General features: G+C 41.9%; 2 protein-coding genes across 2 annotated transcripts; one reads left to right on the forward strand and one right to left on the reverse strand.

The window, feature by feature from the left end:
• The first annotated feature begins 362 nt into the window (after nt 1-362).
• On the forward strand, nt 363-11,379 carry LOC121545330 (vacuolar-sorting protein SNF8). The gene is made up of 8 exons (XM_041855797.2): nt 363-718; nt 844-894; nt 1,505-1,643; nt 1,810-1,914; nt 2,005-2,077; nt 10,262-10,403; nt 10,661-10,735; nt 10,948-11,379. Exons 1-8 carry the CDS (start codon nt 665-667, stop codon nt 11,083-11,085), a joined length of 777 nt encoding a protein of 258 aa, XP_041711731.1. The 5' UTR covers nt 363-664; the 3' UTR covers nt 11,086-11,379.
• On the reverse strand, nt 11,302-20,875 carry LOC121545219 (calcium-binding and coiled-coil domain-containing protein 2-like). The gene is made up of 16 exons (XM_041855698.2): nt 20,589-20,875; nt 19,870-20,045; nt 19,542-19,644; nt 19,156-19,316; nt 18,818-18,943; nt 18,585-18,707; nt 17,968-18,093; nt 17,753-17,875; nt 15,502-15,617; nt 15,268-15,337; nt 13,354-13,527; nt 13,077-13,265; nt 12,807-12,902; nt 12,516-12,696; nt 12,351-12,373; nt 11,302-12,161 (listed from the first exon to the last, which is right to left on the reverse strand). The coding sequence occupies exons 2-16, from the start codon at nt 20,035-20,037 to the stop codon at nt 11,997-11,999; spliced, it is 1,944 nt and encodes a 647-aa protein (XP_041711632.1). The 5' UTR covers nt 20,038-20,045; nt 20,589-20,875; the 3' UTR covers nt 11,302-11,996.
• Between the last annotated feature and the right edge of the window lie 1,418 nt (nt 20,876-22,293).

A 22,293-nucleotide genomic window follows, 5' to 3' on the forward strand; every position in this document is an offset into this window, starting at 1 on the left:
AATGTAGGTGTCAAGAGGAGGTGAAACGTTCTTTTTCAGTGCCAGAAATATTGGAGGGAAATGGAGTGATATATATTTTATTTTATTTTGTTTTAATTTTTTTGTTTTTTTATATATTTTATAAAAAAAATATATATATATATTTTTATTTTATTTATTTATTTATTTAAAAAAAATAAAAATCGGGGGGAATGGAGTGGTTGTTATTAGATTTGAGGAGTAGGGAGACGAGAATATTGGGTAGGATTTAGACCTTCACGGTCTCTAGTCCACACTGCACTCCAGTTGGTGGCAGTAATGCACCTTAAAGTTGGTTGCCAACCGCCATATAAAATCCACAGAAGAAGAAGTCTCTCGTGGAGGCAGTACCATATCTCATTAAACTCAGAAGTTACTTCCGGATTCTTAAACTAAGCATAGAGCTTACTAGCTCTCAAGTTTCACGAAGAGTGCGAAATTAGTCGATTTCAGAGTTGTGTGCATGGAAATTATTATTGAATAAGAACGGAATGCTGAGAGCTATCACATGGCTGCACTAGGCAAAAAGCAGCTCGCGACCTAACAAATTACGTTAACCGTGCAACTGTAAACTAGCTAACGTTAGCATAACAATAGTAGTGTCAACCTTTTGCTAGCTAGCTAGTCATTTTTTGACATCAACAATATGCATAGGAGAGGAGTAGGTGCGGGAGCTATCGCCAAAAAGAAGCTTGCAGAGGTAACATGTTGTCTAGATGAATGGGCCCATCTACAAAATGTAAATAATGAAGCTAAGGCATTGCAGCCATTTTCATTGGAAGCAAGAAATACAACCATCTTATCCAAAACACTTATTTGTTGTAGGCCAAGTATAAAGAGAGGGGGACAGTGTTAGCTGAGGATCAAATTGTTCAGGTAAGCTCAATTATAATAATATATGCCATTTAGCAGACACTTTAATCCAAAGCGATTTAGTCATGTGTGCATACATTTCACGTACGGGTGGTCCCTGGAATCCAACCCACTATCCTGGCGTTGCAATCAATCAATCAAATGTATTTTATAACGCCCATTTCACAAAAGTAAGTGTCACAAAGTGTTATACAGATACCTATCCTAAAACCCCAAAGAGCAAGCAATGCAGATGTAGAAGCACACTGGCTAGGAAAAACTCCCTAGTAAGGAATGAACCAAGGAAGAAACCTAGAGGGGAACCAGTCCTCTTCTGGCTGTGCAGGGTGGAGATTATAAGAGTACGGCTATTTAGGCCAGATTGATCTGCAAGATGTTTAAACGTTCATAGATGACCGGCAGGGTCAGGTAATAACCACAGTGGTTATAGAGGGTGCAATAACACCTCAGGAGTAAATGTCAGTTGGCTTTTCATAGCCGAGCAGCGCCATACTCTACCAACTGAGCTGATGTGTGGGTGTGCAAGTGTGTCTTCTTTGGAATGTTATTCAATCCATGTAGTTAGTCAAGCTGCTGCCATTTTGGAAATATCTAAACATCATAAGTCTTTCAGATGTCAAAACAGCTGGAGACCTTCAAATCTAACCTTGAGGAATTTGCCAGCAAGCACAAACAAGAGATTCGTAAGAGTTCCCAGTTCCGGGTCCAGTTTCAGGACATGTGTGCCACCATTGGAGTTGACCCACTTGCCTGTGAGAATCACAACTGTGTTTGTTAAAATTGAAGTTGTTTTTGCTCTGCATTAATAGCTCATTAAGATGTCCCTTACTCCTTTTTAAAGCATGTGGTTACTCATACGTTGTATTTATTCAAGGAATTGAAATGCAAACAATTAAGTGTGTTCTGTGTCATTGACAGCTGGCAAAGGCTTTTGGTCAGAGATGCTTGGTGTGGGTGACTTCTATTACGAGCTAGGTGTGCAGATCATTGAAGTATGCCTGGCCCTGAAACACAGAAATGGAGGTGAGGCTTCTTTGGAACATCATCAAAATCATAGCAAAACACTGAATTTTGAAATGTGTCTTTCATTGGTGTTCGATCTCTGTGTTTTAGGACTTATTACCCTGGACGAACTCCATCACAGAGTGTTGAAGGGAAGGGGAAAATTTGCTCAGGATGTGAGCCAGTGAGTACCATCGGACAGATATCTGAAATTATATATTAAATTCTCTCCTAAGTAATGCAGAAAGTCAACATTTATTATCATATTTAATATTAGAGAGGATCTCATGTCAACAGCTGTTGAAGTAATATGGCTACTGGTTCACTTGCCTCACCTAAACCCTATTCTTGTGGGAAGTTGCTATAGACCACCAAGTGCTAACAGTCAGTTTTTGGATAATACAGTGGGGGAAAAAAGTATTTAGTCAGCCACCAATTGTGCAAGTTCTCCCACTTAAAAAGATGAGAGAGGCCTGTAATTTTCATCATGGGTACACGTCAACTATGACAGACAAAATGAGGAAAAAAAATCCAGAAAATCACATTGTAGGATTTTTAGTGAATTTATTTGCAAATGATGGTGGAAAATAAGTATTTGGTCAATAACAAAAGTTTCTCAATACTTTGTTATATACCCTTTGTTGGCAATGACACAGGTCAAACGTTTTCTGTAAGTCTTCACAAGGTTTTCACTCACTGTTGCTGGTATTTTGGCCCATTCCTCCATGCAGATCTTTTATGGGGTTGAGATCTGGGGTTGAGATTTTCTATGGGGTTGAGATCTGGAGACTGGCTAGGCCACTCCAGGACCTTGAAATGCTTCTTACGAAGCCACTCCTTCGTTGCCCGGGCGGTGTGTTTGGGATCATTGTCATGCTGAAAGACCCAGCCACGTTTCATCTTTAATGACCTTGCTGATGGAAGGAGGTTTTCACTCAAAATCTCACGATACATGGCCCCATTCATTCTTTCCTTTACACGGATCAGTCGTCCTGGTCCCTTTGCAGAAAAACAGCCCCAAAGCATGATGTTTCCACCCCCATGCTTCACAGTAGGTATGGTGTTCTTTGGATGCAACTCAGCATTCTTTGTCCTCCAAACACGACGAGTTGAGTTTTTACCAAAACTTTCTATTTTGGTTTCATCTGACCATATGACATTCTCCCAATCCTCTTCTGGATCATCCAAATGCACTCTAGCAAACTTCAGACGGGCCTGGACATGTACTGGCTTAAGCAGGGGGACACGTCTGGCACTGCAGGATTTGAGTTCCTGGCGGCGTAGTGTGTAGGCTTTGTTACTTTGGTCCCGGCTCTCTGCAGGTCATTCACTAGGTCCCCCTGTGTGGTTCTGGGATTTTTGCTCATTTTTGTTCACCGTTCTTGTGATCATTTTGACCCCACGGGGTGAGATCTTGCGTGGAGCCCCAGATCGAGGGAGATTATCAGTGGTCTTGTATGTCTTCCATTTCCTAATAATTGCTCCCACAGTTGATTTCTTCAAACCAAGCTGCTTACCTATTGCAGATTCAATCTTCCCAGCCTGGTGCAGGTCTACAATTTTGTTTCTGGTGTCCTTTGACAGCTCTTTGGTCTTGGCCATAGTGGAGTTTGGAGTGTGACTGTTTGAGGTTGTGGACAGGTGTCTTTTATACTGATAACAAGTTCAAACAGGTGCCATTAATACAGGTAACGAGTGGAGGACAGAGGAGCCTCTTAAAGAAGAAGTTACAGGTCTGTGAGAGCCAGAAATCTTCCTTGTTTTGTAGGTGACCAAATACTTATTTTCCACCATAATTTGCAAATAAATTCATTAAAAATCCTACAATGTGATTTTCTGGATTTATTTTTCTCAATTTGTCTGTCATAGTTGACGTGTACCTATGATGAAAATTACAGGCCTCTCTCATCTTTTTAAGTGGGAGAACTTGCACAATTAGTGGCTGACTAAATACTTTTTTCCCCCACTGTATGTGTGAAATGCTTGATAATGTATGTGATAGAGGTTTCTTTTCTGGGTGACCTAAATATTGACTGGCTTTAATCAAGCTGTCCACTCAAGAAAAAGCTTTAAATTGTAACCAGTGCCTGCAACCTGATTCAGGTTATCTGTCAACCTACCAGGGTATTTACAAACAGAACAGGAACTAAATCATCCACTTGTATTGACCACATCTTTACTAATGCTTCAGAAATCTGCTCTAAAGCAGTGTCCACACCTATCGGATGTAGTGATCATAATATAATAGTCATAGCTAGGAAAACCAAAGTTCCAAAGACTGGACCCAAAATAGTCAATAAGCGATCTAATAAGAGGTTTTACAATGATTCCTATTTTGAAGATGTGAAAAATATTTGTTGGTCTAATGTGTGTAATGAGGAACATCCTGACGCTGCACTTGAATCATTTATGAAATTGCTTCTTCCGGTTACTGACAGGCATGAGCTCATAAATAAACTTACTGTTAAAACAGCCAAATCTCCATGGATAGATGATGAATGGAAAAACTGTATGGATGAGGCTAAGGGAATGGCAAATAAGTCTGGCAACACAGCAGATTGGCAAACATACAGTAAATTGAAAAATCACGTAACTAAACAAAAAGAAGAAGAAACTATACTATTAAACAAAGATACATTATATAAAGAATGATAGTAAAAAGCTCTGGAGTACCTTAAATGAAATTCTAGGCAGAAAAGCTAACTCGGCTCCATCCTTCGAGGTTGATGGCTCATTCATAACAAAACCCTTTGATATTGCCAATCACTTTAATAACTTTTTTGTTGGCAAGATAATCAAACTTAGGCATGACATGCAAACAACTAATTCTGAGCCTTCATATTCATGCATAACGGACCAAATAATGAAAGACAAGCACTGTAGCTTTAAATTCTGCAAAGTTAGTGTGGAAGAGGTGAACAATTATTGCTATCTTTAAATAAGGACAAACCATCTGGAACCGACAACCTGGATGGCAAATGACTGAGGTTGGTAGCGGAATAGGTGTTACGGGCTCCCGAGTGGCGCAGCGGTCTAAGACACTGCATCTCAGTGCTTGAGGCGTCACTACAGACCCCCTGGTTCGATTCCAGGCTGTATCACAACCGTCCGTGATTGGGAGTCCCATAGGACGCCGCACGATTGGCCCAGCGTCGTCCGGGTTTGGCCGGTGTAGGCCGTCATTGTAAATAAGAATTTGTTCTTAACTGACTTGCCTAGTTAAATAAAGGTAAAGTAAAAAATTAAAATACATTGCGACTCCTATTTGCCACAGCTTCAATCTAAGCCTAGAAGACGGAGTGTGCCCTCAGGCCTGGAGGGAGGCAAAGGTCATTCCGCTGCTCCAAAATAGCAAAGCACCCTTTAATGGTTCAAACAATCAGCCTGTTACTGGTGCTTAGCAAAAATGTAATGTTCGACCAAATACAATGTTATTTTACAGAAAACAAATGAACAACAGACTTTCAGCATGCTTATAGGGAAGGGCATTCAACATGCTCGGCACTGACACAAATGACTGATGATTGGCTGAAAGAAATTGATAAGAAGATTGTGGGAGCTGTGTTGTTAGACATCAGTGCAGCCTTTGATATCATTGATCATAACATATTGCTGAAAAAAACGTAGGTGTTACGGATTAACATCCTCTGCCTTATCATGGATGGACAGTTACCTATCCAATAGAACACATGGAAGTCTCTGTAATGCAAATACGGTTGAGTGTGGCATACCGCAGGGCAGCCGGCTTGGGCTATTATTGTTTTCTGTGTTTAGTAATGACCTTCCATTGACCTTGAATAAAGCCTGTTTGTCCATGTACGCAGATGACTCAACAGTATACACCTTCGGCTGCATCAGTAAAATAAATAACTGACACCCTTAACATAGAGCTCCAGTCAGTTTTAGAATGGGTAACTAGCAATAGGCTGGCATTACATACCTCAAAAACTAAAAGCATCATTTTTGGGACAAATCATTCGCTCAACCCTAAACCTCATCTATCTATCATTGAATAGTGTGGCTATTGAGCAAGTTGAAGAGACTAAACGAGCTATCATGGTCAAAACATATACAGTGCATTCTGAAAGCCTTATTCTAAATGGATTTAAAAATATATATATAATCCTCATCAATCTACTGATAATACCCTATAATGTCAAAGGAAAAACAGGTTTAGACATTTTAGCTATTTTTATAAAAAATAAAATAAAAAAAGTAGTACATTTACATAAGTATTCAGACCCTTTAGTCAGTACTTTGTTGAAGCACCTTTGGCAGCGATTACAGCCTCGAGTCTTCTTGGGTATGACGCTACAAGCTGGAAGGTTCTCCCATCTCCACAGAGGAACTCCCTGACCAAGGCCCGTCTCCCCCGACTGCTCAGTTTGGCCGGGCGGCCAGCTCTAGGAAGAGTCTTGGTGGTTCCAAACTTCTTCCATTTAGGAATGATGGAGGCCACTGTGTTCTTGGGGACCTTCAATGCTGCAGAAATGTTTTGGTACCCTTCCCAAGATCTGTGCCTTGACACAATCCATGCGCTGTCAACTGTGGGACCTTACATAGACAGGTGTGTGCCATTCCAAATCATGTCCAATCAATTGAATTTACCACAGGTGGACTCCAATCAAGTTGCAGAAACATCTCAAGGATGATCAATTGAAACAGGATGCACCTGAGCTCAATTTCGAGTCTCATAGCAAAGAGTCTGAATACTTATGTAAATAAGGTATCTGTTTTTTAATTTTTAATAAATTAGTAAACATTTCTAAAAACCTGTTTTTGCTTTGTCATTATGGAGTATTGATGAGGGGAAAAAACTATTTAGTCCATTTTAGAATAAGGCTGTAACATAACAAAATGTGGAAAAGGTCAAGGGGTCTGAATACTTTCTGAATGCACTGTAGACTCAATGGTTACTAAAATGGGAAGAGGTCTGTCCATGATAAGGCCTTGCTCTGCTTTCTTGATATCCCAGTCAACCAGACAGGTCCTACAGGCCCTAGTTTTGACGCACTTGAACTACTGTGCAGTTGTGTGGTCGGGTGAGGCGAAGAAGGACATAGGCAAATTGCAGTTGGTCCAAAACAGAGAAACACGTATTGATTGCACTTAGATGTACACGATGGGCGAATGTCAATGACATGCATGTCAATCTCCTGGCTCAAAGTTGAGGAGAAATTGACTGCATCACTATTGGTCTTTGTGCACCGTGTTGATGTGTTGAAGGTACCGAACTGTCTATTCAAGCATTTGGCACACCGTTCGGACACTCATCGGTATCACACAAGACATGCAACCAGAGGTCTCTTCACAGTCCCCAGGTCCAGAACAGAGGCTGGGAAACACACAGTATTAAATAGAGCCATGACTAAATGGAACTCAAGGTAACTCAAGCTTGCAAATAAACAAGATTTATATAAAAAAACAGATAAAAGAACACCTTACGGCACGACAGGGACTGTGAAGAGAGACAGACATGTTTATGCATTTTGTATTGTATTTTGCATTGTATTATGTATGTGATACGTGGTTGGGATATGACTTCGATATGTGATTGTCTCGCCTGGCAATCTTAAAATGAATGCACTAGCTGTGGGTCGCTCTGGATGGGAGCATCTGCTGAATGGCTAAATTGTAATGTAAATGTACAGTGGCTTGCGAAAGTATTCACCCCCCTTGGCATTTTTCCTATTTTGTTGCCTTACAACCTGGAATTAAAATTGATTTTTTGGGGGTTTGTATCATTTTATTTACACAACATGCCTACCACTTTGAAGATGCAAAATATTTTGAAGATTTATTGAAGATACAAGAAATAAGACAAAAAAACTGAACTTGAATTACAGCTGCAAGTCTCTTGGGGTAGCTCTTAACCTGTTCCACTACAGCCTGTTGATGAGAATGGGGGTGTGCTCAGTCCTCTTTTCTTTCCTGTAGTCCACAATCATCTCCTTTGTCTTGATCACGTTGAGGGAGAGGTTGTTATCCTGGCACCACACGGCCAGGTCTCTGACCTCCTCCCTATAGGCTGTCTCATCGTTGTCGGTGATCAGGCCTACCACTATTGTGTCGTCGGCAAACTTAATGATGGTGTTGGAGTCGTGCCTGGTCATGCAGTCATGGGTGAACAGGGAGTACAGGAGGGGACTGAACACGCAACCCTGAGGGGCCCCTGTGTTGAGGATCAGCATGGCAGATGTGTTGTTACCTACCCTTACCACCTAGGGCCAGCCATTCAGGAAGTCCAGGATCCAGTTGCAGAGGGAGGTGTTTAGTCCCAGGGTCCTTAGCTTAGTGATGAGCTTTGAGGGCACTATGGTGTTGAACGCTGAGCTGTAGTCAATGAATAACATTCTCACGTAGGTGTTCCTCTTGTCCAGGTGGGAAAGGGCAGTGTGGAGTGCAATAGAGATTGCATCATCTGTGGATCTGTTGGGGTGGTATGCAAATTGGAGTGGGTCTAGGGTTTCTGGGATAATGGTGTTGTGAGCCATGACAAGCCTTTCAAAGCACTTCATGGCTACAGACGTGAGTGCTATGGGTCGGTAGTCATTTAGGCAGGTTATCTTAGTGTCCTTGGCCACAGGGACTATGGTGGTCTGCTTTAAACATGTTGTTATTACATACTCAGTCAGGGACATGTTGAAAATGTCAGTGAAGACACTTGCCAGTTGGTCAGTGCATGCTCGGAGTACACGTCCTGGTAATCCGTCTGGCCCTGCGGCCTTGTGAATGTTGACCTGCTTAAAAGTCTTACTCACATCGGCTATGGAGAGCGTGATCACATAGTCTCCCGTGTAGCTCAGTTGGTGTGTAGCTCAGTTAGTAGAGCATGGCGTTTGCAACGCCAGGGTTGTGGGTTCGATTCCCACGGGGGGCCAGTATGAAAATGTATGCACTCACTAACTGTAAGTCGCTCTGGATAAGAGCGTCTGCTAAATGACTAAAATGTAAATGTAATAGTCATCCGGAACAGCTGATGCTCTCATGCATGCTTCAGTGTTGCTTGCCTCGATGCGAGCATAGAAGTGATTTGGCTCGTCTGGTAGGCTTGTGTCACTGGGCAGCTCGCAGCTGTGCTTCCCTTTGTAGTCTGTAATAGTTTTCAAGCCCTGCCACATCCAACGAGCTTCAGAGCCGGTGTAGTACGATTCAATCTTAGTCCTGTATTGACTCTTTGCCTGTTTGATGGTTCGTCAGAGGGCATAGCGGGATTTCTTATAAGCGTCCAGGTTAGAGTCCCGCTCCTTGAAAGCGGCAGCTCTACCCTTTAGCTCAGTGCGGATGTTGCCTGTAATCCATGGCTTCTGGTTGGGTAAGTACGTACGGTTACTGTGGGGACGACGTCATCGATGCACTTATTGATGAAGCCAGTGACTGATGTGGTGTACTCCTCAATGCTATCGGAAGAATCCCGGAACATATTCCAGCCGTTCTATCCTGCCGATGTAGCGTATATCCCGCCAGCTGTAGGTTATCCATGTCGTCGTTCAGCCACGACTCTTCAGCCAATCTCCGCTGTGGAGCTTTGCAGCTCCTTCAGGGTTATCTTTGGTGTCTTTGTTGCCTCTCTGATTAATGCCCTCCTTGCCTGGTCCGTGAGTTTTGGTGGGTGGCCCTCTCTTGGCTGGTTTGTTGTGGTGCCATATTCTTTCCATTTTTTAAATAATGGATTTAATGGTGCTCCGTGGGATTTTTAAAGTTTCTGATATTTTTTTATAACCCAACCCTGATCTGTACTTCTCCACAACTTTGTCCCTGACCTGTTTGCAGAGCTCCTTGGTCTTCATGGTGCCCCTTGCTTAGTGGTGTTGCAGACTCTGGGGCCTTTCAGAACAGGTGTATATATATATACTGAAATCATGTGACAGATCATGTGATACTTAGATTGCACACAGGTGGACTTTATTTAACTAATTATTTGACTTCTGAAGGTAATTGGTTGCACCAGATCTTATTTAGGGGCTTCATAGCAAAGGGGGTGAATACATTATTTATTTTGTAGAATTTTTTGAAACAAGTTATTTTTTTCATTTCACTTCACCAATTTGGACTATTTTGTGTATGTATGTCCATTAAATGAAATCCAAATAAAAATCAATTTAAATTACAGGTTGTAATGCAACAAAATAGGAAAAACTCCCAAGGGGGATGAAAACTTTTGCAAGGCACTGTAGTGCTATGTATATTATGTATTTTATTTGTTGTTGTGTTTCCTGTTTGGACTCCAGGAAGAGTAGCAGCTGCCTCGGTAGCAGCTAATTGGGGATCCTAATAAATACTAAAGGCAAACATATTGATATTCATTCATCAACTTTCGTGCAATTTCATTTTGAAGTTGAAATTGTATCTCTACTCTCCACTCCAGAGATGACTTGGTGCGGGCCATAAAGAAGCTGAAAGTCATGGGGAACGGCTTTGGGATGATTCCTGTTGGAGGCTCTTACCTCGTGCAGTCAGTGCCAGCAGAGCTCAACATGGACCACACTGTGGTACTTCAGCTGGCTGAGGTAATCCTTCATTTCACCTCTTGAATCTGTATTGTGTGTCTGCCTCATCAGTAATTAGGCTAAATGACTTAACAAAAATGTCTCAGAATACTGATTGTAAGATTAAAGAGGGGCACTGTTAGATATTTCTTGTGAGCAGTTGTCAACATCATGCTTGGATTCAGAACATGCTGCACTGTTACTTTTGCTGAGTCATTTAGAGGGCTGCAAATATGGTGCCAGGTGTCATGAATATTTGTTTTTCTGCCAATTTGCAGAAGAAGGGCTACGTTTCAGTAAGTGAGATCAGAGAGAGTCTCAAGTGGGAGCGAGAGCGGGCCTGTCATGTGCTGGTAAGTCTCCTACAGAGGAAATGCAAAGCGGCATTATGAAACCAACCCTATTTTGGCTGTTGAAATTATTCTGCCAAGAGTCTTTAGGAGGATATTTTACAGAAGAAAATGGTTAGAAGACAATTAGGACTGACAAAGGACTATAGAATCATGGTTCTTGATTTGATGTTAGCTCACCACAATCCTAACATACACACTCCTTGTTGTCCTAGGATCACCTGTTGAAAGAGGGCTTGGCGTGGTTGGATTCCCAAGCTTCTGGAGAGCCACAGTATTGGCTGCCAGCCCTCTTTTCTGAGCTGACTTCCCGTGATGTCACACCTGAGGAGGCCAATCAGATAACGCCTTAAGATAGGATTTTTGGGACGTGGGAAGTTAGGGTAACTTGTTGATGAACAATGTGTGCCTGTTGGAAATATCCTGAATTGAAATGGGGTGTATTTAACTTAAAGGGTAGGTACCAATTATGTATATAAATCATTGGTAGGTACACATGATATTGCTTCCCTTCAGCGATTGTGGAGATGAAAACTAGGTTACAAATGATGTTTTCTGTGACAGTTGTCAATCATGGATTTATTTTTTATTTAATTTGTCATTATATTCAATTACCTTCTATTAAAACATCTGAGGATTTCTTTGCATATTGCAGTTTGTGATACAAAACCATGTTTGTTTTCATGCCAACACAACTGTGAAGACATCTTTCTTTGTTGTTTGAACTTCCCACATGAATCTAATTTCAACCATTACATTATCAGAGGGCATTATTTGACCATTAATCATTTGACTCTATTATGCAACACATCGTTTATATATTAGCAGCAGGTTTAAGGGGAAATTAGCCAAAGTAAACATACAGTAGTTCAGAAGATAATAGCAATAGAGTAAACCTAGGAAACCATTAAATAGCAACTCAATACATTCCTATCGATCAGCAATGGAGGCAAATTTGTACTCCATGTTCGAAATTAACAATTGACAATCAACCCTAACCCTAGCCATCAAAGTGTCTAAAACAATATGATAAATTCAATTAGTTATGGATTTCCCAGACATTAAATTATTAACCCTTATTTCACCAGGTAAGAGGACATTTACAGTAATTAACAGGAGACTTTAAATGTTTGTCTTATAATGTCGTGGATAGGTTGTTAGCCTGTATTTATTTGTCCCCCCTAATATAATTAGTAAGGTATCAGCTTTCTTTAATGAGTAGTCAACTCTCAGCAACTCTCTGGGTTGTGAGGATGTGGCATCCCTACACCTCATGGCTGTAGACGTGTTCTTCATACTTGGTCTGCTCGAGTCCGTCACAGATGAGGGTGCAAAAGGGGCACACTCTGTGGCTGTCCTCGTGCAGCTCCAGCTCATTCGGGGTGATGCCAGGGAAGCACTCATGGCAATGACGACATTTCAAGGACAACTATGGGACAGACACAGGTCATAAGTGGTAATAATATTGGATCTAGATTGGATAGAGTTAACTGTACTGTAGCACAGAAATGATAGAGCATTATGAAACCAACCCTTTGATCCCAAACCACTAGTGTATGTTGTTGTAAACATCTAATCTGCTTTATACCATGTATACCATAGGAATTACTTAACATACCTCCTCCGGGTTTGTCGCAGGGCCTGCAAACAGAATCATGTCAGTCATAATTGAACATGTTTTGTTATTTTTCAAGAAGGTGTGTCCATGAGGCACAAGTGGCGTTCATGTCTCATTTAAGAATATTTATGTGAGGCTTTCCAACAGCTGGAGTATTGGGATTACCTGGGGTCTCATAAGGGTTCCCAAAGTGGAGAGAGGCAGCCAGTGCATCTTGCTGCTGCTGCTCCTCAGTGGGGATGGGGTCAGTTGAAGAGCCATAAGGGTTGGGATGCTGCATGGACACTGGAGCAGCCTGGAGGTCAGCAAACTCCTTGCGAAGTCTCACAACAGTTATTTTGAGTTCCTGACAGATGGAAAACAGTGAAAACCCCAAGGTAAGCAAATGTCCCTAATTTTATTATAAAGTAAATAATTAAATGACTAGTAAATAGTATCAGAATTCATAGCAATCACCTGATTTTCTCTGGACAACTCCTCTTTCTCTACTTTAGCAATCTCTGTCATGCTTTCTTTCTCCTCAATGATTCTGTGTAACTCTAAAAGTTGCATCTGAGAGGAGAGAACAGGCAACTTGTGATCAGCCAAGAGAATAAGATTAGTGTGTTTTATATTCATTTGCTCTCACAACTGCTTTCCCAGAACAAACAACATATTGGTAAGCAAAAATCATATCCCTGACCCTGTCTGTGGATTGGAATAGCGTCCAAGATATTCTCTAAGCACCTCTAGTTTGCTGGTTTTCTGCTCCGCCTGTGTAGACCTTATTGTTATGAGCTTCATGCACTCATTGACCTTCTCCAGTTCCCCCTCTGCTTGCTCTGCACGTCTACGTGTGTTGTTGGAAGCATGCAGCTCCTGGTGCAACTGTGTCTGAGCCTCCTGCAGCTGGCCAAGAAGAGCTTGGTATTGTACCTAGAGGCACACACAAGAAGACTACAGTATTACATTTCACAATGGTGTGTATTGGAAGGACATAGTTATTTTAGCAACTTGTTCCCACCTTCAAATCACTGTCCACCATCTCCTGCTGTGGCTGGTGCTCCTGCTCTGACAGGCTTCTGTGTAAGGCCTTGTTCTCAGTCTTCAAGTCCTCCAGGTCATGTGTGAGACCACGCAGTTTGTGCAACTCCGCAGAAAGCTTCTCCTTCTCTTTCTCACTGCTCTGGAGATCCACCTGAAAAAGGTCAACATGAGATTCCGTGATTAAATGTTTTTTTCACATCAATGGAAGCACTAAATTAATTGGCCAACAGGTCTTTTAAAGAGTATACAGTGGGGGAAAAAAGTATTTAGTCAGCCACCAATTGTGCAAGTTCTCCCACTTAAAAAGATGAGAGAGGCCTGTAATTTTCATCATAGGTACACGTCAACTATGACAGACAAATTTAGAAGAATAAAATCCAGAAAATCACATTGTAGGATTTTTTATGAATTGATTTGCAAATTATGGTGGAAAATAAGTATTTGGTCACCTACAAACAAGCAAGATTTCTGGCTCTCACAGACCTGTAACTTCTTCTTTAAGAGGCTCCTCTGTCCTCCACTCGTTACCTGTATTAATGGCACCTGTTTGAACTTGTTATCAGTATAAAGACACCTGTCCACAACCTCAAACAGTCACCTCCAAACTCCACTATGGCCAAGACCAAAGAGCTGTCAAAGGACACCAGAAACAAAATTGTAGACCTGCACCAGGCTGGGAAGACTGAATCTGCAATAGGTAAGCAGCTTGGTTTGAAGAAATCAACTGTGGGAGCAATTATTAGGAAATGAAAGACTTACAAGACCACTGATAATCTCCCTCGATCTGGGGCTCACGCAAGATCTCACCCCGTGGGGTCAAAATGATCACAAGAACGGTGAGCAAAATCCCAGAACCACAGGGGGACCTAGTGAATGACCTGCAGAGAGCTGGGACCAAAGTAACAAAGCCTACCATCAGTAACACACTAAGCCGCCAGGGACTCAAATCCTGCAGTGCCAGACGTGTCCCCCTGCTTAAGCCAGTACATGTCCAGGCCCGTCTGAAGTTTGCTAGAGTGCATTTGGATGATCCAGAAGAGGATTGGGAGAATGTCATATGGTCAGATGAAACCAAAATATAACTTTTTGGTAAAAACTCAACTCGTCGTGTTTGGAGGACAAAGAATGCTGAGTTGCATCCAAAGAACACCATACCTACTGTGAAGCATGGGGGTGGAAACATCATGCTTTGGGGCTGTTTTTCTGCAAAGGGACCAGGACGACTGATCCGTGTAAAGGAAAGAATTAATGGGGCCATGAGATTTTGAGTGAAAACCTCCTTCCTTCAGCAAGGGCATTGAAGATGAAACGTGGCTGGGTCTTTCAGCATGACAATGATCCCAAACACACCGCCCGGGCAACGAAGGAGTGGCTTCATAAGAAGCATTTCAAGGTCCTGGAGTGGCCTAGCCAGTCTCCAGATCTCAACCCCATAAAAAATCTTTGGAGGGAGTTGAAAGTCCGTGTTGCCCAGCGACAGCCCCAAAACATCACTGCTCTAGAGGAGATCTGCATGGAGGAATGGGCCAAAATACCAGCAACAGTGTGTGAAAACCTTGTGAAGACTTACAGAAAACATTTGACCTGTGTCATTGCCAACAAAGGGTATATAACAAAGTATTGAGAAACTTTTGTTATTGACCAAATACTTATTTTCCACCATAATTTGCAAATAAATTTATTAAAAATCCTACAATATGATTTTCTGGATTTTTTTTTCTCATTTTGTCTGTCATAGTTGACGTGTACCTATGATGAAAATTACAGGCCTCTCTCATCTTTTTAAGTGGGAGAACTTGCACAATTGGTGGCTGACTAAATACTTTTTTTCCCCACTGTATGTGTGTTACAGGCATTAATTTACATCAATTACTCTGCTGAGTGTGCTGACCTGTAGAAGTTGAATGTGATCCTTCAGTCTGTAAGACTCCTGCTCAGATTTGCTGAGCCTTGGGCTCAGCCTGTTTACACAGACGCAGGGGCATGAGGAACAACATTGTTACACAAGTGTAAAAAAATATATATATATTATAATAATATACAGGATGATATCATGATATGACTGGAAAGGTGTTGGACTAGAAAGCTATGTCCATTGAATGGATTGCTCGAGACAAGTACTCACTGTGCAATCTCCAGACTTTGGACCTCAACCTTTCCTTTCAACTCCACTTGCTCCTTCTTCAGCTGTTTGATCTTGCTCAATGCTCGTTCATATTTCTCACAAGTAGGAGTCAGAGACTGCAGGCATTTGTGAAGAGAAATAGCAAGTTAGTGTTTTCACACTTGGTCCCTTTCAGACAATTTTTGTGAATACATTACGGTTTGCTTAATGTTCTGTGAACACTCCAAAGGAATTCAGACCCCTCAAAAGAGCCCCCGAAGTGAACCGAACTGAGACCATTTCGAGAGGTGGTCTGAGTTCGGTTCGCTTGAATTCTGCAGGCCGGTTCTCTTTTTTAGGCCAATGTGAACACTAAGCTCCCCAGGTTCGCTTGTCATTATTCCCGCACCACACACTAGACTACTTTATTAAAGAGGACTATGTGAAAACACCCTTCGATACATGACAAGGAGACAGAGAAAGTGTGGGGGAATAGTAGAAGATTCATTGAAAAATATTGATGGTATACAAACAGCTGTCACATGTTTTGACACTATATTCACCAAATATTTTTCATGAATTGGGGTCAGACTCCAGACATTCATGGAAAGAAACAGTTAGAAACAAGACAAAATGCACTCAGTAGTAGTAGTTCTTTAGTACACTTCCCTACACTGGCTTCCTGTTAAGGCAAGGGCTGATTTCAAGGTTTTACTGTTAACCTATAAAGCGTTACATGGGCTTGCTCCTACCTATCTTTCCGAGTTGGTCCTGCCGTACATACCAATACGTACGCTACGGTCACAAGACGCAGGCCTCCTAATTGTCCCTAGAATTTCTAAGCAAACAGCGGGAGGCAGGGCTTTCTCCTATAGATCTCCATTTTTATGGAACAGTCTGCCTACCCATGTGAGAGACGCAGACTCGGTCTCAACCTTTAAGTCTTTACTGAAGACTTATCTCTTCAGTAGGTCATATGATTGAGTGTAGTCTGGCCCAGGAGTGTGAAGGTGAACGGAAAGGCTGGAGCAACGAACAGCCCTTGCTGTCTCTGCCGGGCGGTTCCCCTCTCCACTGGGGTTCTCTGCCTCTAACCCTGTTGCAGGGGCTGAGTCACTGGCTTGCTGGTGCTCTTTCATGCCGTCCCCTGGGAGGGGTGCGTCACTTGAGTGGGTTGAGTTACTGACGTGATCTTCCTGTCTGGGTTGGCGCCCCCCCTTGGTTTGTGCTGTGGTGGAGACCTCTGTGGGCTATACTCGGCCTTGTCTCAGGATTGTAAGTTGGTGGTTGGGGATATCCCTCTAGTGGTGCGGGGCTGTGCTTTGGCGGAGTGGGTGGGGTTATATCCTTCCTGTTTGGCCCTGTCCGGGGTTTCTTCGGATGGGGCCACAGTGTCTCCGGACCGCTCCTGTCTCAGCCTCCAGTATTTATGCTGCAGTAGTTTATGTGTGTCGGGGGGCTGGGGTTAGTTGGTTATACCTGGAGTACTTCTCCTGTCTTATCCAGTGTCCTGTGTGAATTTAAGTATGCTCTCTCTAATTCTCTCGTTCTCTCTTTCTCTCTGAGAACCTGAGCCCTAGGACCATACGTCAGGACTACCGGGCATGATGACACCTTGCTGTCCCCAGTCCGCCTGGCCTTGCTGCTATTCCAGTTTCAACTGTTCTGCCTGCGGCTCACGAAACCCCTACCTGTCCCAGACCTGCTGTTTTCAACTCTTTAATGATCGGCTATGAAAAGCCAACTGAGACCTGAGCCCTAGGACCATACGTCGGGACTACCGGCCGTGGTGACTCCTTGCTGTCCCCAGTCCGCCTGGCCTTGCTGCTATTCCAGTTTCAACTGTTCTGCCTGCGGTTATGGAACCCCTACCTGTCCCAGACCTGCTGTTTTCAACTCTTAATGATCGGCTTTGAAAAGCCAACTGAGATTTATTCCTGATTATTATTTGACCATGCTTGTCACTTATGAACATTTTTGAACATCTTGGCATGGTTCTGTTATAATCTCCACCCGGCACAGCCAGAAGAGGACTGGCCACCCCTCATAGCCTGGTTCCTCTCTAGGTTTCTTCCTAGGCTTTCGCCTTTCTAGGGAGTTTTTCCTAGCCACCGTGCTTCTACACCTGCATTACTAGCTGTTTGGGGTTTTAGGCTGGGTTTCTGTACAGCACTTCGAGATATTAGCTGATGTAAGAAGGGCTATATAAAATAAAATTGATTGATTGATTGATTTAGTAGTCCCAAATGGGAAATTGGTTTGCGTCACTTACCTCCTGTCCTATGTGTGATTCATCCATTGATTTGGCATTCTGTGTCAGTTCTTCATGCTCTCTAGCATTATGTTGCTGTTGCTCCAGTTTGCTCACTACCTGTGCAAGTTCCTCTTTTGATTCCTACAGGAACAATATACAATTCATCATCCTCTCAACCTGATTAGGGGCTAGAAGTAAGACTGCTGGTGGAAAGAAAATACTTTCAAACAAACCTTGAGGCGGTCAACCTCTTGCTGTTGCTCCTTTAGGGCACTTGTCAGAGTCTCATTTTGCTCTTTCAGTTGCCCCAACTCCATGGCCAGCTCTTCTTTCTCCATCTCACTTTGCGCCACCTGTTCCTAGATTCAGAAATGCTCAAATCATGTTGATAACCTCTACTGGTTATGGACATGGAACACTAGTCACTTTAATAATGTTTACATACTGCTTTACTCATCTCATATGTATATACTGTATTCTATTCTATTCTACTGTATTTTAATCAATGCCACTCCGACATTGCTCGTCCTAATATTTATATATTTCTTAATTCCATTATTTTACTTTTAGATTTGTGTATAGTTGTGAATTGTTAAGCTACTACTGCACTGTTGGAGCTAGGAACACAAGCATTTCGCTACACCCGAAATAACATCTGCTAAATATGTGTATGTGACCAATAAAATGTGATTTGATTTGATTACTGTGTTTGGCTAGTTCCATCTATCCATCAAGTATAGTTCCACCAGTTATGTTGAAAAGCATTTATGTTTCAGTAAGGAAACAGTTTCTTAGTTGTCAGATGATTTGTGATCACTGTGTTGTAGACACAAAATTGACCAAATATTACCTCCTGTCCTTTGTGGGAGTCATCCATTGATTTAGCTTTATGTGTCAGTTCTTCATGCTCTCTTGCATTCTGCTGCTGCTTCTCCAGGTTCCCGTCGGCCTGGTATAGTTCCTCGTTAGACAGCTGCAGAAATAATGTTACAATTCTGTTACCTCACATTCTCATTTCCATTCTCACACATGACTAGGGGCTATAAATTAGCAGCAGTTGGAACAAACAACTAGAAAACAAACCTTGAGGCAATCAATCTCTTGCTGTTGCTCCTTCAGGACTCCTCTCAAAATCTCATTTTGCTCTTTCAGTTGCCCCAACTCCATGACCAGCTTTTCTTTCTCCCTCTCACGTTGCTCGACCTTTTCCTAGATTCAGAAATGCACATCATGTACATACATAACCTCTCCTATGGATAATTCTAGCTAAAATGTTATTGTGAGGGACATAATCTCCTTGACCCAGCCACTAAGCAAGCCAAACAACAAGTTCTGCATTTTTAAGTCAAATATTTCAAGCATGGTCTTTAAAACACAATCAAATCTACTTTTAATGTTAGGTATGGTGGATTGCATTGTACCTGTGTTGTGATGACCAAGAGGTCGTTTTCCAGGCTGCCATCTGTGCTTTGTTCCCCTGAGGTTTTAAAACAAAAGGGGGTGCTGGCTCCTCTCACTTGGCCATTGCTATCAACATAGCAGAACTGATAGAACTCTGCATCATCCTTTGGCAAGTAGTATGCTATCAGAAAAACAATATCATTGTCAGCGTAATCCCCAGCATAATATTGATCACTTGAATATCAAATGAAAATGCAATTTACATTATTTGTATATAGAATTAAGAAATTAACATGGGCCTATAGCTATCATCAAAAAATAATTAACCTAAATTGATCACGATCATTCATATCAAAGTTCATGTCAGTTGAAACGTTTTGAGGATAAAATGCACACATTTTCTTACCACTAAAAACCACTTGTTTTCTGTTTGGATCCTGTTTCATCGGATCCAATGATGGTTCTACCCACACAAATGTGTAATAATCCTTTGTGGTGCTCCAGCCCACCTGCACAACATCAGTTATAACACAATCAGCACAACATCAGTTATAACACAATCATGACTGACTGACAATTGGGAGGGATTATAGACTGTGGATATCTATTGTTTAATATATTAGGTTATTATTTCCTTTCTGGAAATAATCAAATCAATTTCTACAGGTCAACTAATACAATCCATATCATAATCTCTGATGAAACAGATCATGACAAAATATCTATAATCTCACTTTGAATATCCCCACCCAGTCTCTGGGGTTCTGTTGAATGGCTGCTGTCAGAGTGTAGCAGCAAATCACGGCAAGATTTGGCGCATAGGAGTGGGGGATTTCCTGAAATACAACCTGGGAAAAGGTTGTTGACAATTCCATGTTGGCTGCACTTTCGACGCTCTCCATTGTGAGCTCTGAAATTGAGAATATAGCAAAATGAAAACAAGTAGGCCAACATGCGCATAAAAAAATGCAACAGTTAAAAACTAGCAGCATGTAGAACTCGCATAAACCATCATTTATGTTGTCAACTGAACCCCGTATATGTATCTTCTCTGGCAGCACACATTGTGGATGATTCGTTTGTTTATTAGAAGGCCAACAATTTTATATCACATAAAAATTACATACACTGTTCCGTACGCAAAAACTAAGTTTCACTTTCATTTAACATTTGTTGTGCGACGTATCGCCTATGGTTCACACCTGACACTCACATTTAACATACGCATAATTGTTTTCTAAATACTTTTGGACGTTTATTTGATTTTCAAACATATACTTCTAACCCAATAGCTTATTCAAGATAGATGTATTATGTTTGATCAAGCCACAATAAACCATACAAAGCCACAAATAAAACACTGGACAGAAAACGAATATGAAAGTGAACATTATTACGATCAAATGTGTTATACTGTTTAGCTTAAATAATGACATTAAATGGTTGAACTTACATGAAGTTTGGACTGCCAACTGCAACTGCAACTGCCAGTTCAATTCAGCGGTGTCGCAACTCCGACAGCAACTCGGAAAACGTACTGTCCTTAGGTATTCATTTCAAGCAGAGAGGAGGAGGTTATGGGAGAGCGATAACTGGGCCAAAATCTTTATTCTCCAACATGTGGCGTTGTTTCGTTTTTTTCGCTCACCAAGCTAGGAGTTTTTGTATAGAGGTCAATGAGAGTGTCGAATTTGGCTAACACGAAAATGTAATGGCTTATTTGCTATGTGTGGTTTATTTGATCGAATAGAAGTCTCGTAATGATGAGGTTGTTTCGAGTGTACGGATATAACTAGGACACGTGACATCACGGCAACATTGAGAAAACACACTTTATATCGGAGTTGTGGCTGGTCGTTACTACTTACCACAGCCACAAAGTCATTAATCCCATTTACATTTACGCTCTTATCCAGAGCGATTTACAGTTAGTGAGTGCATACATTTTTTTTTTTTCATACTGGTCCCCCGTGGGAAACGAACCCACAACCCTGGCGTTGCAAACGCCATGCTCTACCAACTGAGCTACACGGGACATTTCTACAATTTATCTTCTTAAAATGTGAATTTAAACCTAACCTTAACCATACTGCTAACCTTATGCCTAACCATAACCTTAAATGAAGACCAAAAAGCACGTTTTTGTTATCATACATTAAATTATGACAGCCTATAGCCAATTTAGACTTTGTGGCTGGGGTAACTAGTGGAAACCCTTGTGCCTGCTGTTCAAACACGTATAGGTTTATACTTTCCCTTTAATCTAGACCAGTGTTTGCCAACTCCGGTCCTCGAGTACCCCCAACAGTACATATGTTTCGTGTGGCCCATGACAAGCACACCTGATTCTACTCGCCAACTAATCATAAATCCTTTGACAAGTTAAATCCGTTTTTTTTTTGTCCTGGGATTCAACAGAAATGTGTGCTGCTGCTGTTGGGGGTACTCGAGGACCGGAGTTGGGAAACACTGATCTAGACAGTTGGGGAGATTTCACAATATGAAATAGGATATAGCCTGTCCCCATTATTAAAGGGTTGGTCTTATGTTGTGACTGTGGATATTGCTGATGTCAATGAGTGGCACTGCATTAGTCAATATAGCACTATCCAATAGGAAAGGGGTTCAGGTAGCCTTGGTGCCGGACTGTTTCTGTATTCAACATTGACATGTCAGCTAAAGCAAAAACAGACTGTCACCGAGGATAGATAACAGGATGGGGGATAATCGTGATCAACTTTCAATTCCCTGCATCTGCTGTAGTGCACTCAGATATGTGTATGTAGCATGTAGCCTACAGGCTTCTCCTCAGTTAATCAGTTGTTTTCTAGGGGAAACCAAAAACAGCATTTCATATTGTTGGTTGAATTACGCAACAATCTCCTGTGTTTGCCTGAATACTTGGTAAATCTGGTGTGATTGAAGGTGCAAGGATTCCTCCTTACATTGACAAACAATAGCAGATGAAACAAGGGCCATAGAGGATGACAACCAATGGAAATCTAAGGCATACAACGAGTAGAACTTTGCTATAGCAGAAACAGACACCATGCCATAACATAATCACTGGTGACACACTGGTGCTGCTATTCCTGTAACACTAGCCCACTGCTCTCCTTCAGCTTCCCTGGCTTCCCTGGTTCAGTGTACAAAAGGAG

The sequence above is a fragment of the Coregonus clupeaformis genome, chromosome 1, assembly GCF_020615455.1.
Source record: "Coregonus clupeaformis isolate EN_2021a chromosome 1, ASM2061545v1, whole genome shotgun sequence".
NCBI classification, from domain to species: domain Eukaryota; kingdom Metazoa; phylum Chordata; class Actinopteri; order Salmoniformes; family Salmonidae; genus Coregonus; species Coregonus clupeaformis.

Bases quoted from the DNA above. Each gene is read 5' to 3' on its own strand.
- LOC121545330 (XM_041855797.2), top strand. From the start codon at position 665: ATGCATAGGAGAGGAGTAGGTGCGGGAGCTATCGCCAAAAAGAAGCTT. The intron at 1,915-2,004 runs GTGAGGCTTCTT...TCTGTGTTTTAG, and splicing joins CCTGAAACACAGAAATGGAG to GACTTATTACCCTGGACGAA. The intron at 10,736-10,947 runs GTAAGTCTCCTA...TTGTTGTCCTAG, and splicing joins AGCGGGCCTGTCATGTGCTG to GATCACCTGTTGAAAGAGGG.
- LOC121545219 (XM_041855698.2), bottom strand. From the start codon at position 20,037: ATGGAGAGCGTCGAAAGTGCAGCCAACATGGAATTGTCAACAACCTTT. The intron at 18,708-18,817 runs GTTTGTTTTCTA...TTATTTCTGCAG, and splicing joins AAGAGATTGATTGCCTCAAG to CTGTCTAACGAGGAACTATA. The intron at 13,266-13,353 runs GTGGGAACAAGT...GTGTGCCTCTAG, and splicing joins TGGTGGACAGTGATTTGAAG to GTACAATACCAAGCTCTTCT.